Here is a 13,263-nt window from a genome sequence, read left to right on the forward strand (position 1 = left end):
GCTCCATGCCCTTGGAAACTCCAGGATAAAAAAGGAGCTCCAAGCTCCCATGGCCACAGGAGAAAAGCTGAAAACCTTCAAAAGGAATTTTCTTGGTTTTTTTTTTTTTTGAGATTTTTTTGGGTTGGTTTTTTTTTTTTTTCCTTTTTATTCTCATCCTCATTAAACCAAACCCAGCAATTCCTTGGCAGCAACTGGCAAAGTTTCTCCTTGGAGAATTCCTCCTCAACAAAAGCCTGGAGTGCTGCTCACATTCCAGCTTTTTACACAAAATTCCCAAAGCAAGACCTCATCTGGGAGGATTTTGGGAAAAAAAAAAAAGCCTGGAAACAAAAAAAGGGAAGGAAAAACACAAACCCACCCTGTTTTCCATGGAAAAGAGGTCCCAAAAAGCAGGATTTGGGATTTTCCAGCTCTTCTTTTTTGTGTTTTCCTGGGAATTCAGGGGCTTCTCCACCTGTGCAGCCCCAGAGGTTTTTTTGGCTTCTTCCCAAAGTTGGGAAATTCAGGATGGAAAATCAGAAATTCAGGAAGTGCCTGGAGGATTCTTGGCTTGGGGGGTGATGGTGCTGCGGGAAGAAAGAGGAAAAGTTAAATTCAGTAGCCTGAAAATGTGGGAAATTTGGGAAATTAAAATTCCCCCTGCTGGGGTAAGGGGTTTTTGGGGTCACACAGCCATTTCTGCAGCCTGAAAAACCCCAAAATATCCCCTCCCAAAATCAAAACAAATCCCAAAAATCCCTCAGGTTTTTTTTTAAAATCCCCCCAAAAAATTCCTAAAATTGCCCCACAAAAAAAAAAATCCTCCAAAATAAAAGAATCCCCCCCACAAAAAAATGAAAAAAATTCCCAAAAAATCAAAATAAATGCCTCAATTTTTTTTTTTAATCCCAAAAATTCCAAAAATTTTGGGGATACCTCTGCTCAATCCCTGCATCCCCAAACTCTTCAAATATCCCCAAAAACCTCTCTAAAATTCCATTTTTTCCAAATTTTCCCATAGCAAAGAGCATTGTTTTCTCAGCAGGAAATGGAGGAAAATCAGGGAATGTTGTCCTGGATAATCCTGGAATTTTTTTCCCTGGATTTCGGGGGTACCTCTTCCCAATCCCTGAATCCCTAAACTCCAAACAATTCGGATCTCCTAAAAAACCTCCCTAAAATTCAATTTATTCCAAATTTTCCCTTAGCAAACAGCGCTGGTCTCCCCACAAAGAACAGGGAAAAATCAGGGAATGTTGTCCTGGATAATCCTGGAATTTTTTTCCCAGGATTTCGGGGGTACCTCTTCCCAATCCCTGAATCCCTAAACTCCAAACAATTCGGATCTCCTAAAAACCTCCCTAAAATTCAATTTATTCCAAATTTTCCCGTAGCAAACAGTGCTGGTCTCCCCCCAAAGAACAGGGAAAAATCAGGGAATGGTGTCCTGGATAATCCTGGAGTTTTCCCCCAGGATTTTGGGGTACCTGCGGCCCTGGGCAGCGTTGAGCTGCTCCTTCATGGCTATGGAATGCTTGAGCAGGCTGTCGATGCTCTTGAAGTAAACGCTGCTGTCACTCATGCTCTTGATGGCACTGCAAACGGGGGAAAAGAGGGAGCAGGACACAGCTGGAATTCCCAAACTCTGCTTGCTCCCCCTCCAATCCCAGGAAAATTCAAGTTTGAGGGGTTTCCCACTGTGGGGAGCTGGGGAAATTCCATAAATTTCTGAAATTCCTGCCAGGAGTTCCCAAATCCCAGCTCTTCCCAACGCATTCCCGGGATCCTGCTGCGTTTTCCAGCCTGGAATCCCAGGATTTTCCCTCTCAAGGTGAAAATCCCAAACCCCCAACTCATTCCCTGTATTTTCCAGCCTGAAATTCCAAGAATCTAACCCTCAAAACGAAAATCCCAAATCCCAACCCATTCCCTGGATCTTTCCACCCAGAAATCCAGGAATTTCTCTCTCAAAGTGAAAATCCCCAATCCCAGCTTGTCCCAATTCATTCCCTGGATCCTTTTGTGTTTCCCAGCCCAGAATTTCAGCCTCAAATTGTTCAAAGCTCATCCCAAATCCCGACTCACTCCCTGGATCCTGCCTGGGTTTTCCAGCCCGGAATTCCAGGAATTTCACTCTCAAAGTGGAAATCCCAAATCCCAATTAATTCCCCGGATTTTTCAGCCCAGGATTCCAGAAATTTCCCTCTCAAGGTGGAAATCCCAAATCCCAGCTTTTCCCATCCTCAGTCCCTGGATCCTTTTGTGTTTTCCGGTCCAGAATTCCAGGAACTTCCCTCTCAAAATGGAAATCCCAAATCCCAATTAATTCCCTGGGTTTCCCAGCCCGGAATTCCAGGATTTTCCCTCTCCCAAGTGGACATCCCAAATCCCAGCTCTTCCCAATTCATCCTCTGGATCCTGCCTGGATTTTCCAGCCCGGAATTGCAGGAATTTCCCTCTGAAAGTGGAAATCCCAAACCCCAGCTGCTCCCATCCCCATTCCCTGGATCCTGCCGTGTTTCCCAGCCCGGAATTCCATGGATTTCCAGCAATTCCAGCAGCACCTGCAGGCGTACTCCACGGTGTAAATGGCTCCCTGGCTCTGCTCCTCCCAGCTCTGCATGTCCGACTGTGAGGGGAATAAAACCAGCATGGATCAGGCAGGATCTGAGCTGGGAACGGGCCTGGGGAGGGAATTCCTGCCTGGAATGGGATGGGATGGAATTCCCAGGGAATTGTGGCTGCCCCTGGATCTCTGGAATGTCCAGGGAAAGTGGGAGAAGGATCCAGGGAAACCTGGGAGCTGCTTCCAGAGCCTAAAGGGGCTCCAGAGGGATTTGGGGTGAGGAGTGGAGGGACAGGACCAGGGACTGGATTTGGGATGGAATCCCAAGGCACAGGAAATGGATTTGGGATGGGAATTCCAGGGCACAGAGAATGGATTTGGGGTGAGAGATGGAATCCCAGGGATGGGATCCCAGGGCACAGGGGACAGCTCCAGGCCGGACAATTCCCGTGGGGATTTTGGGGCAGGAATTCCCGGAGGAGCTGCGCCTGCGGGCTCGGTCCCTCAGCTCCTGGAATTCCCGGAATTGGGATTCCCGGGGCTCCCCACCTTGTGCTGGGCCAGCTCGGGCAGCGAGCGCCGCACGTGCTCCTGCAGCCGGAACAGCGCCACCGAGGGCTCGTTGGCCAGCACGTACAGGCTCTCCGTGAACTTGTCCGTCACTGCCGGGAGAAACGGGAAAAAACGGGGAAAACCGGGATTAATCGGGATACGGGGGGAGCAGGGCGAATCCAGGGAGACAGCTCAGCGGAAATCATAAAATACAGAGAAATCCATGGAAATATCTCCACAGAAATCCAGAGAAATTAATGGAAACATCTCCATAGAAATCCACAGAAATAGCTCTATAGAAATCCAGAGAAATCCATGGGTGTCTCTCCACAGAAATCCATGGAAGTAAACAGAAATACCTCCACGGAAATCCATAGAAAACCTCGGAAATATCTCCACAGAAAACCTCGGAAATATCTCCACAGAAACCCACACCAGAATCTCCAAGGGACACCCAGGCGCTCTTCCCCACGGGGGATGAAGGCCGGCAATCAAACCACAATACCCCAGCGGCCAAACCACCGCGGCGGGGCCGCTCCCAGCCCATCCCCGCCCGTCCCGGTCCCGGTGCAGCCTGTCCCGGTGCTGTTCCCGGTCCCGGTCCCACCTTTCTTCACCTTCAGCTGCATCTCCGGCTCCTCCATCCCGCCCGCCACCACTTCCGCTTCCGCCAGCGCGCCCCCGAAACCGCCCCGGGCACGGAAAACAGCCCCGGCTGGAAACGCGGCCTAGGGACCAACGTTCCGCTTAGCGTCCCCGCGCCCCGCAAATCGGTGACACCCCCAGGTCCCCGTTGTCACCCGCGGGGACACTCGGTGGCTCACAGTTTGTCACCGCGGGGACACTCGCTCCGGTATCTCCCGGTTTGGCCGTGCTGGCCTAGGAGGGGTCTGGGGGTGTCGCGGCCTTTGCCGCCCCGGTCCCCACGGTGTCCCCAAGTCAGGCGGTCCCGCGGCCACCCCCTCGTGTCGCTTTACGGCCGCTCTCGGGGGAGGCGGGGCCGGGCCGCGCTCCCCGAACCCCCCCCGGGCCGCCCCGGCCCCGTCGGGCCCCGCAGGAACGGGAAGGGAGGGGCGGAGAGCCGGGAGGCGGCGGTGAGACCGGGAACGGGGACCGGGGACGGATCGGGACCGGGGATGGGAACGGGAACCGGGACGGGATGGGGAACGGGAAATGAGGGGCGGAGAGCCGGGAGGCGGCGGTGAGACCGGGAACGAGATTGGGATGGGGAACGGGAAGTGAGGGGTGGGAGAACCGAGAGGCGGCGGTGAGACCGGGAATGGAGCGGGAACCGATCGGGATCGGCAACCAGGGATGGGAACGGGAACCGGGGATGGGAACCGCAACCGGGGATCGGGATCGACGGTGAGGGGCTGGGAGAAGGGACGGGGAGGTCCCGGGCTCGGAGGAGCTCCGGGAGCGGAGGTTTGGATGGTGGGAAGTGCCGGGAATGGCGATCCCGGGAACGGGAATGGGGACAGAGAGGGCGACACAAGGGACAGGGATGGGGAGGGAAGATCCCAGAAATAGGGTGAGGAGAGCAAGGGGGACCCCAGGAACCGGGATGGAGAGGGAAGGGAAGGGAAGGGGGGACCCCAGGAACCGGGATGGGGAGGGCACAGGGGACCGCAGCCCCCTCTGGGGGTCTCAGGCACTCGGGTCTGCCCCACACATCCCTATTTCCCCCCTCTCCCACCCCATCCCTGTGCAGGGAACGTGAAGGAGCTGTCGGGAGCCCCCTGGAGCCCGGGACACCCAGAATTGGGTGGGAAAAGGGGGAAAAGGGTGAAGAGGCAGCATGGGGGACAGCGGGGTGCCCTCGGCGCGTCCCCAGCAGGACAGGGACGCGGCGCTGCCGGAGTGTGGGGACGGTGAGTTGGGAACGCTGGGGACAAACTGAGGGTCCCCCTGGAAAGTGGGGCCTGTCTGGGGTACCCCGAGCTGGACGGGACCCCAGAGGAGCCCCGGGTGACACCGAGGTGCTGCAGGTGGAGCCGAGAGCCCCCGGAACTGCTCGGCTGCTGCCGCGGATTCCCAGAGCCCCAGCGAGGGCCCGGCCCTGGACGGTGAGTGGGGCACAGCGGGGAAACTCGCTGGGAATTCCCATCCCAGAAATCCCGGGAGGGAGCCTCAGATGTGGGAAATCCCATCCCAATCCCAGCCCCAAAAATTGGTGCCCGCTCCTCGTGCCAGCCCTGAGAGGTCGCTCCAGCTCTTCTCTGCTCAAAATCTCATTTTTCTTGGATTTTTCCCAATAAAAATAAAAGAAATTCCCCTCGAATCAGGGGCTGGAAACACTTTGGGATTCCCAAGAATGAGCCTCAAAGTGCTGCTCAAACGTGGAAAATCCCAATCCCTAATTTTGGTGCCCACTCCTCCTGCCAGCCCTGAGAGGTCGCTGCAGCTCCACGCTGGAACTAGAGATGGGAATTCTCATTTTCTCTGTTTTTTTCCCAATAAAACCTCGGATCAGGGGCTGGAAACACTTTGGGATTCCCAAATATATAGAAAATAAACCTGAAATTAATGGAGAGTAAATAAATAATTAAAAAAATGGAGAATAGACTAATAGAGAATTAATAGATATAAAATAAACCAGAAATTAATGGAAAATAACCCCAAATTAACGGAGAATAACCCCCAAATTCATGGAGAATAACCCAAATTAATGGAGAATAACCCCAAATTAATGAAGAATAACCTGCAGACCCTCTGTGCTGTCCCAGGTTTCCCCCTGAAGCATTCCAACACCTTGACCAACAGACAGCGAGGCAACGAGGTGTCAGCACTGCCGGCCACACTGGACAGTGAGTGCCACCAGTGTCCCCAGGGGCTGCAGGGGACGGGCTGGGGCCACCCTGGGGCAGCTCCCGCCCCAGAATTTGCAGGGAATTCTTTTCCCTGATGGATTTGTCCCTTCCAGCGCTGTCCATCCACCAGCTCGCTGCCCAAGGGGAGCTCATCCGGCTGAAGGAGCACCTGAGGAAAGGTTGGTGTCCCCTTGGTTGGTGTCCCCTTGGCCCTGCCAGCACCTGCCAGGCCCCCTCGGGCGACCTCACAGGAATTGGGGTTTTTGGTGGAGGTTTCTCCAGTTTTGGAGATCAGAAAAATCCTCAAAAAACATCAATTGCAAGCATCTGGCTGAGGTGGTTACCAGCCCTTACTGGTTGTACTGGTTGAACTGGGAGCCCGGCGGGGCTCACCTGGCTGTGGTCCCCTCCCCAGGTGAGAATTTGGTGAACAAACCCGACGAGAGAGGCTTCACCCCCCTGATCTGGGCTGCGGCTTTCGGGGAGATCGAGACCGTGCGGCACCTCCTGGAGTGGGTGAGGCAGCTCCGGGGCTTCCGGAATGTTCTGGGGCCTCTCCTGGGTCCTGGGGTCTGTCCTTGGTCTGGGGTCTGTCCTTGGTCCTGTCCGGGACCTGTGGGACCTGTCCTTGACCCTGGGATCTTTGTTAATTGTGGAATCGTCCTTAATTCTGGGATCTGTCTTTGACCCTGGGACCTGTCCTTGATCCTGGGGATCTCTTTTTTATACTCTGTGATCTCCCTCGTTTATTCCAGGACTTCTGTCTTTAATCCTAGGATGTCCCTCCTTCATCCTGGGATTTCCCTTTTTTATCCTGGGATCTCCCTCTGTCCCCACGGTGGTGTCAGCCCAGGGAGGGTGGCTGTGGGCAGTGTGACCCAGCTGTCCCTGTGGGCACTGTGACCAGGCTGTCCCCGCTGTGGGCAGTGTGACCCAGCTGTCCCCGCTGTGCGCAGTGTCAGTGTCACCCAGTGTCACCCAGTGTCCCCCTGTCCCCGCTGTCCCCAGGGCGCCGATCCCCACGCCCTGGCCAAGGAGCGCGAGAGCGCGCTGGCCCTGGCCAGCATGGGCGGCTACACCGACATCGTCACCATGCTGCTGGACAGGGACGTGGACATCAATACCTACGACTGGGTGAGGGCCACCTGCACGGCTGGGGGACACCGGGGACAGCGGGGGACACGGGGGACAGCAGGGAAAACAGGGACAGTGGGAACATTAGGGACAGCAGGGACATAAGGGACATCAGGATAAGCCTCCCCAGTGCCACCAGCATGGCCAGGGGACACCAGTCTGGAGCTGGGACAGGGTGGGATGGGATCCCAGTGAGTCCCAGCCTCAAACTGGGCGAGATTGGAAGGGGAATGCCAGGAGATCCCAGTCTGAAACTGGGCGAGGCTGGGTTGCAATCCCAGTGAGATCCAGCCCAGAGCTGGGAGAGGCGGGAAGGGGGTCCCAGTGAGTCCCAGTCTGGAACTGGGAATCCAGTCTGGAATTGGGCCAGGCTGCAATGGGATCCCAGTCCAGAACTGGGAGAAGCTGCAATGGGATCCCAGCGAGTCCCAGTCTGGGGCTGGGACAGGCCGCAATGGGATCCCAGTCTGTAACTGGGACAGGCCGCAATGGGATCCCAGTCTGGGGCTGGGACAGGCCGCAATGGGATCCCAGTCTGTAACTGGGACAGGCCGCAATGGCACCCCAGTCTGTAACTGGGACGGGCTGGGCTGGGTCCCAGCGGCTGGGGCGACCCCAAGGGGCAGCAGGGAGCAGCAGGGGCCCTGTGGGATCAGCAATGACCCCTCCTCTCCCCCGTGCACCCACAGAACGGGGGCACCCCCCTGCTCTACGCCGTGCGCGGGAACCACGTCAAGTGTGTGGAGGCCCTGCTGGGTGAGTGAGGCACAGCTCCGCTCCTGCTGTTCCACCTCTGGAACTGCTGCTCCCTGCCGTGGGGGCAGAGCCGGGGGGCCAGGGCAGCTCCTGGGGGCCCCATGGCAGCCCTGGGTCCCCATGGCAGCCCCCATTGCTGCCCCACAGCGTGCGGCGCTGACCTGACCGAGGAGGCCGACTCGGGGTACACCCCCATGGACCTGGCCGTGGCCCTGGGACACAAGAAAGGCAAGTGTCATCCATCAGAAACGGGGGTTTTGCCCTCAGAAAACAGGGATTGCCCTCAAAAAACAGGGATTTCCCTCAGAAAACGGGGATTTTGCTGGGTGGATTCGGGGTACACTCCCATGGACCTGGCCATGGCCTGGGACACAAGAAAGGCAAGTGATCTCCATCAGGAAACACGGGGTTTGCCCTCAGAAAGCAGGGATTTCCCTCAGAAAATGGGGATTTTTGCTGGTTGGATTCGGGGTATACCCCCATGGACCTGGCCGTGGCCCTGGGACACAAGAAAGGCAAGTGATCTCCATCAGAAACAGGGGGTTTCCCCTCAGAAAACAGGGATTGTCCTCAGGAAATAGGGATTTTCCACAAAAACCAGGGATTTCCCTCAGAAAACTGGTGTTTCCCTCGGAAAACAGGGATTTCACTCAGAAAACAAGGAGTTTCTCTCAGAAAACTGTGGGAGGTTCTCCCTCAGAAAACTTGGATTTTTCTCTCAGAAAACCGGGATTCTTCCTCAGAGAACAGGGGTTCCCCTCAGAAAACTTGGATTTTTCCCTCGGAAAACTGGGGTTTTCCCTCAGAAAACTGGGGTTTTCCCTCAGAAACAGGAGTAAAACGATGACCAGATCCTTGCCAGAGCAGCTTCCCTGACTCCCACCCTCTCCCTCAGTCCAACAGGTCATCGAGAACCACATCCTGAAGCTGTTCCGGAACAAGAAGAAGAAGAAGTGAGGAGGCATCTCCAGCTCTCCCCAGCATCGCCATGGCCTCACCCCACGCTCCAGACATGGAGAAATCCAGAATTTCTGCCCTCATGGACCTCTCGTGGCTGCCATGCCCAAAATCCAGGGACACTCACTCCAGCCCTGGCTGGACTCGGCTGCTCTGTATTGGAAATAAACTTTAATTGCAGTTAAACTCTGTGGAGCCCTATCTGCTGCCTCAGGCCATGCTAATCCCAGGTTTTGGGCAGCCAAGACTCAGAATTTCCCCTCAGCATTGTGCAATTCCTGTCCCTTTGGGAAGCTCCCATAAAGCTGCCACAGCCAGGAGGGAAAATCCCGCAGGGTTCTGTGGCTGCCATCCCAAGCAGCTCAGGGAGGGGACATTTCCCCTCTGTCCTGAAGCCAAACCCCGAGGGCTCATTGCAGGAAAAAGCAGGAATATCTCTTATTGATCCCATTCCAGAAAAAAGCAGGGATATCTTTCATTGATCCCAAGCCAGGTAAAAGCAGGGATATCTTTCCTTGATCCCAATCCAGAAAAAGCAGGGATATCTCTTATTGATCCCATTCAGAAAAAAGCAGGGATATCTCTTATTGATCCCATTCCAGAAAAAAGCAGGGATATCTTTCATTGATCCCAATCCAGAAAAAGCAGGGATGTCTCTTACTGATCCCATTCCAGAAAAAGGACTATCTTTTATTGATCCAAATCCAGAAAAAAAGCAGGGATATCTTTCATTGATCCCAATCCAGAAAAAGCAGAAATACCTTTAATTGATCCCAATCCAGGAAAAAGCAGGGATATCTCTTATTGATCCCAATCCAGAAAAAGCAGGAATACCTTTCCTTGATCCCACTCCAGAAAAAGGGATATCTTTTATTGATCCCATTCCACGCCTGTGCCCAGCACAGCCCCACCGGTGCCCCCTCAGGGGACAGGGACCCCCTTGCGGGGTGTTCAGAGCCCCCAAAGAGGGGACAGCCCCCTAGAGGCGCTCCCCCAGCACCCCCAGGTGATAGACCACCAGCCTGCCAAAGAAATCCGTGCAGCTCCCAAAGGTGATCTTCAGCTGGTCCAGCACCGTCTCCGGCACCTGGAACCTGTGCAGAGCCCAGTCAAGGGGTAATGCTGGCACTGGGGCGTGGGGGGCACTGCCCCAGCTCTGCTCAGCAGCACAATTCCCCAAAAATCCCCAGATCCTGCCTTGCCCCCATCAGCACCCCGGCAAAGGATATCTGCATGGCGTGGCTGTCCTGGGGGTACAGCTCCGATATCTTCACCAGCTCCTCGCCCGTTCTGCAGCCTGGGGAGGGCGAGGGGGAGCTCAGGTGATCCCAGGAGCCCCCAGGTGCTGTCCCAGAGTGTTCCCTGGCTCCCATCAGCACCCAAAGGCTCCCAGCCCCTCTTTATTCACTCACAGAGCTGTTCCAGGTGCTGTCCCAGAGCGTTCCCTGGCTCCCACTGGCACCCAAAGGCTCCCAGCCCCTCTTTATTCACTCACAGAGCTGATCCAGGTGTTTCCAGGTGCTGTCCCAAAATCTTCCCTGGCTCCCAGAAGATCCCAGCTCCTCCTTTATTGACCCCTGGAGCTGCTCCAGGTGCTTCCAGGAGCCTTCAGGTGCTACCCCAAAATGTTCCCTAATTCCCACCAGCTGCCAGCCCTCTTTATTAACCTACAGAGCCTCTCCAGGTGCTGTCCCAAAATGTTCCCTAATTCCCACCAGCTGCCAGCCCCTCTTTATTCACCCCCAGAGCCTCTCCAGGTGCTCCCAGGTGCTGTCCCAAAATGTTCCCTAATTCTTATCACCTCCCAGCCCCTCTTTATTGACCCCCAGAGCCCCTCCAGGTGCCCCCGAGCCCCTCCTGTGCTTTGGGAATTGCTGACAAACGCCCCGAGGCTCCCCCTGAGCCCCCGAGGCTGCAGGTGTGGGTAAACTGAGGCAGGAGCCCGCCGTGCCTCAGTTTACCTGCCAGCCACCCTCACCTTCCAGCGTGCAGAGCTGGCTGGAGAATCCCCCCTGGAACTGGATGTGCAGCTGGGAGAGCTTGACGGGGCGGGGGAAATGCAGGGTGACCCACTGGGACGGGCCCTGGGGGGACAGGGATGGGGTCACGGGGGGCACGGGGGGCACGGGGCGGGCAGGGGTGGATGGATGGGCAGGATGTCACGGATGTCCCTGTCCCCGCACCTGGTCCGAGTTCCAGCACGTCTCCTCGCTGCCATCGAACAGGTGCTGCTTCCCAAAGTGCTTCACGTCCCGGTTCAGCACGGAGCTCACCCTGTGGGGACAGCGGGGACAGCGGGGACATCAGGGACAGGCAGGGCTGGGGACAGCGGGGACAGCGGGGACAGTGCCACCCCCCGGGGACATCAGGGACAGGCAGGGCTGGGGACAGCGGGGACAGCGGGGACAGTGCCACCCCCGCGGGGACAGGCGGGAGGGGCCGGGACTCACCGCGTGGCCGTGTCGGGACACACCAGGGACTCCACGGGCATCGCTGCCTGCGGGGAGGGACGGGCGTGAGGGGGACACCAAAACGGGGCTGGGGACCCCCGGCCAGCCCTGGGGACCCCCGGGAGCCGCTCCCCGGTCCCCTCCCGGTCCCGCCGGGGCCGCCCCGCACTCACCGCCCGCCCGCCGCAGGAAGAGGCGGAGCCGCCGCCCCGCTCCCGGTGTCCGGTACCGCCCCCGGCACCGCGGGGACTGCGGGACGGCGGCTCCGTGTGTCCCCCTGCCACCCTCCGTGTCTCCCCGGCAAACGCCTCGCCACCCGTTCCGCTCCCTGGTTCCGGTCCCGGTCCCGCCCCCCGGTACCGCTCCCCGCGGGTCCTCGGTGCTGGGGGGGCCGGGCGGGGGGCACGGGGGGCGCGGGGACCTCCCCGGGGCTGCTCTGCTGGTGGCACCGACGGAGAGCGGCGGGGACAGGGACGGGGACGGGGACAGGGACAGGGACGGGGACAGGGACAGGGACGGGGACAGGGACGGGGACCGGGACAGGGACGGGGGCAGGGACAGGGACAGGGACAGGGACAGGGACAGGGACAGGGACAGGGACAGGGACAGGGACGGGGACAGGGACGGGGACAGGGACAGGGAAGGAGCGCGGGGTGGGAGGGATCCCCGCGTTCCTGCATCCCTGAAACCCCGCGTGTCCCTGCATTCCTAAATGTCTCAATTCCTGAGTCCTTGCGCATCCCTGCAGCCCAGACCATCCCTGCACATCCCTGCATTCCTGAATTCCTGCATATCCCTGCATCCCCATCCCTGAATCCCTGCAAATCTCTGCAAATCCTTACACCTCCCTGCACATTCCTGCATCGCTGCTAATCCCTGCATCCCTGCAGATCCCAGGATCCTTCCACAGCCCAGCAATGCTGCACCTCGCAGCTCAGCCCTGCATTCCTGCTCAGCCCTGCATGCTTTTCCATCCCTGTTTATCCTGACCTCGCTGCACGGCTCAGCATCCCTGAATCCCTGAGAATCCCTGCTCATCCCAGCCCCCCTGAATCCCTGCTCATCCCAGCCCCCTGCCCACCGCAGCCCCCGGCTCCGCAGCCCCGCAGAGCTCCCGGTGCCGGCTGAGTCACGGCGGCCGCGCCGAGGCCGCCTCAGCTCCGTCACCGGCAAAAATAAACGCGGCGAGAGCTGCGAAGCCACCGCCCCCTCCCCGTCCCCATCCCCATCCAGGTTCCCATCCCCGTCCCCGTCCCCGTTCCCGTCCCCATCCCCATCCCTATCCCCATCCCCGTTCCCATTCCCGTCCCCGTCCCCATTCCCGTCCCCATCCCCGTCCAGGTCCCCGTTCCCGTCCCCGCACCGCCCCAGGGCTCGGCCCCGGCTGGGGACGCGCTGCCGCCCGCACACACATGTCACACTCATGTCACACTCATGTCACACGCCTGTGCGCACACCCGCGGGGACACGCGGCGCAGCAGCACACGCGTGACCGGCTCTGCCTTCCTCCTCCTCCTCCTCCTGCCCCCTCCCCTCCTTCCCCCGTCGAGTTTCGCCGGAGAAATTGGGTCAAAAACCGCAGGAGCCTCATTTGCCCCTGGGCTAATTGCGCGTCTGGGGACAGAGCTGCCACTTCTGCCACCGCCGTGCGCGTCACCTCCTCCCGCGCCTGCCGCCAGCGCCCCCTGCTCATGCCGGTGACCCCGAACCCTCCGGTGCTGCGGAACCGGGAGGATCCCGGTGATCCTGAACCCTCCGGTGCTCGTTGGGAACCGGGAGGATCCCGGTGATCCTGAACCCTCCGGTGCTGCGGAACCGGGGGGATCCCGGTGACCCCAAACCCTCCAGTGCTCATTGGGAACCGGGGGGATCCCGGTGATCCCGACCCCTCCAGCTCTGCGTGTTCTCCGTGCCTTTGTTATTTATCGAAATTCCCCCGAGCGCACAGGACGGGGCCTTAGGAAAGGTTTGGCACAGCCGGGTGTCGTTTGTCATTGACGCCAAGTGACAACGTGGTGGCATCTCGGCGCTGGGAAGGAGCAGGGCAGGGTGGCCG

At 58.1% G+C, this 13,263-nt stretch overlaps 3 protein-coding genes across 5 annotated transcripts; 1 reads left to right on the top strand and 2 right to left on the bottom strand.

The window, feature by feature from the left end:
- Positions 1 to 128: 128 nt before the first annotated feature.
- On the bottom strand, positions 129 to 3,822 carry BORCS8 (BLOC-1 related complex subunit 8). Its single transcript, XM_074528842.1, has 5 exons — positions 3,708 to 3,822; positions 3,098 to 3,210; positions 2,547 to 2,611; positions 1,470 to 1,577; positions 129 to 569 (listed from the first exon to the last, which is right to left on the bottom strand). The coding sequence occupies exons 1-5, from the start codon at positions 3,742 to 3,744 to the stop codon at positions 527 to 529; spliced, it is 366 nt and encodes a 121-aa protein (XP_074384943.1). The 5' UTR covers positions 3,745 to 3,822; the 3' UTR covers positions 129 to 526.
- Positions 3,823 to 3,824: 2 nt separating this feature from the next.
- RFXANK (regulatory factor X associated ankyrin containing protein) lies at positions 3,825 to 8,943 on the top strand. Of its 3 annotated transcripts, none has more exons than XM_074528840.1 (10): positions 3,825 to 3,953; positions 4,812 to 4,971; positions 5,089 to 5,166; positions 5,827 to 5,907; positions 6,024 to 6,089; positions 6,326 to 6,426; positions 6,919 to 7,044; positions 7,734 to 7,800; positions 7,948 to 8,028; positions 8,696 to 8,943. In XM_074528840.1, exons 2-10 carry the CDS (start codon positions 4,899 to 4,901, stop codon positions 8,755 to 8,757), a joined length of 735 nt encoding a protein of 244 aa, XP_074384941.1. In that variant the 5' UTR covers positions 3,825 to 3,953; positions 4,812 to 4,898; the 3' UTR covers positions 8,758 to 8,943. The 3 variants fall into 3 exon arrangements, with proteins under 3 accessions (XP_074384941.1, XP_074384939.1, XP_074384940.1); XM_074528838.1 differs by having other exon boundaries at positions 3,873 to 4,194; XM_074528839.1 differs by having other exon boundaries at positions 3,910 to 4,301.
- NR2C2AP (nuclear receptor 2C2 associated protein) lies at positions 6,698 to 11,374 on the bottom strand. Its single transcript, XM_074528841.1, has 5 exons — positions 11,208 to 11,374; positions 10,941 to 11,031; positions 10,736 to 10,841; positions 9,986 to 10,054; positions 6,698 to 9,852 (listed from the first exon to the last, which is right to left on the bottom strand). The coding sequence occupies exons 1-5, from the start codon at positions 11,246 to 11,248 to the stop codon at positions 9,737 to 9,739; spliced, it is 423 nt and encodes a 140-aa protein (XP_074384942.1). The 5' UTR covers positions 11,249 to 11,374; the 3' UTR covers positions 6,698 to 9,736.
- Between the last annotated feature and the right edge of the window lie 1,889 nt (positions 11,375 to 13,263).

The sequence above is a fragment of the Zonotrichia albicollis genome, chromosome 29 (assembly GCF_047830755.1).
Source record: "Zonotrichia albicollis isolate bZonAlb1 chromosome 29, bZonAlb1.hap1, whole genome shotgun sequence".
Taxonomy (NCBI): domain Eukaryota; kingdom Metazoa; phylum Chordata; class Aves; order Passeriformes; family Passerellidae; genus Zonotrichia; species Zonotrichia albicollis.

Bases quoted from the DNA above. Each gene is read 5' to 3' on its own strand.
- RFXANK (XM_074528840.1), top strand. From the start codon at position 4,899: ATGGGGGACAGCGGGGTGCCCTCGGCGCGTCCCCAGCAGGACAGGGAC. The intron at 5,908-6,023 runs GTGAGTGCCACC...TGTCCCTTCCAG, and splicing joins ACTGCCGGCCACACTGGACA to CGCTGTCCATCCACCAGCTC. The intron at 7,801-7,947 runs GTGAGTGAGGCA...GCTGCCCCACAG, and splicing joins GTGTGTGGAGGCCCTGCTGG to CGTGCGGCGCTGACCTGACC.
- NR2C2AP (XM_074528841.1), bottom strand. From the start codon at position 11,248: ATGCCCGTGGAGTCCCTGGTGTGTCCCGACACGGCCACGCG. The intron at 10,842-10,940 runs GTGCGGGGACAG...CTGTCCCCCCAG, and splicing joins CGTGCTGGAACTCGGACCAG to GGCCCGTCCCAGTGGGTCAC. The intron at 9,853-9,985 runs TATCCTTTGCCG...GGGCTCTGCACA, and splicing joins GGACAGCCACGCCATGCAGA to GGTTCCAGGTGCCGGAGACG.
- BORCS8 (XM_074528842.1), bottom strand. From the start codon at position 3,744: ATGGAGGAGCCGGAGATGCAGCTGAAGGTGAAGAAAG. The intron at 2,612-3,097 runs GTGGGGAGCCCC...TTCCCCTCACAG, and splicing joins CCGAGCTGGCCCAGCACAAG to TCGGACATGCAGAGCTGGGA. The intron at 570-1,469 runs GTACCCCAAAAT...TTCTTCCCGCAG, and splicing joins AACGCTGCCCAGGGCCGCAG to CACCATCACCCCCCAAGCCA.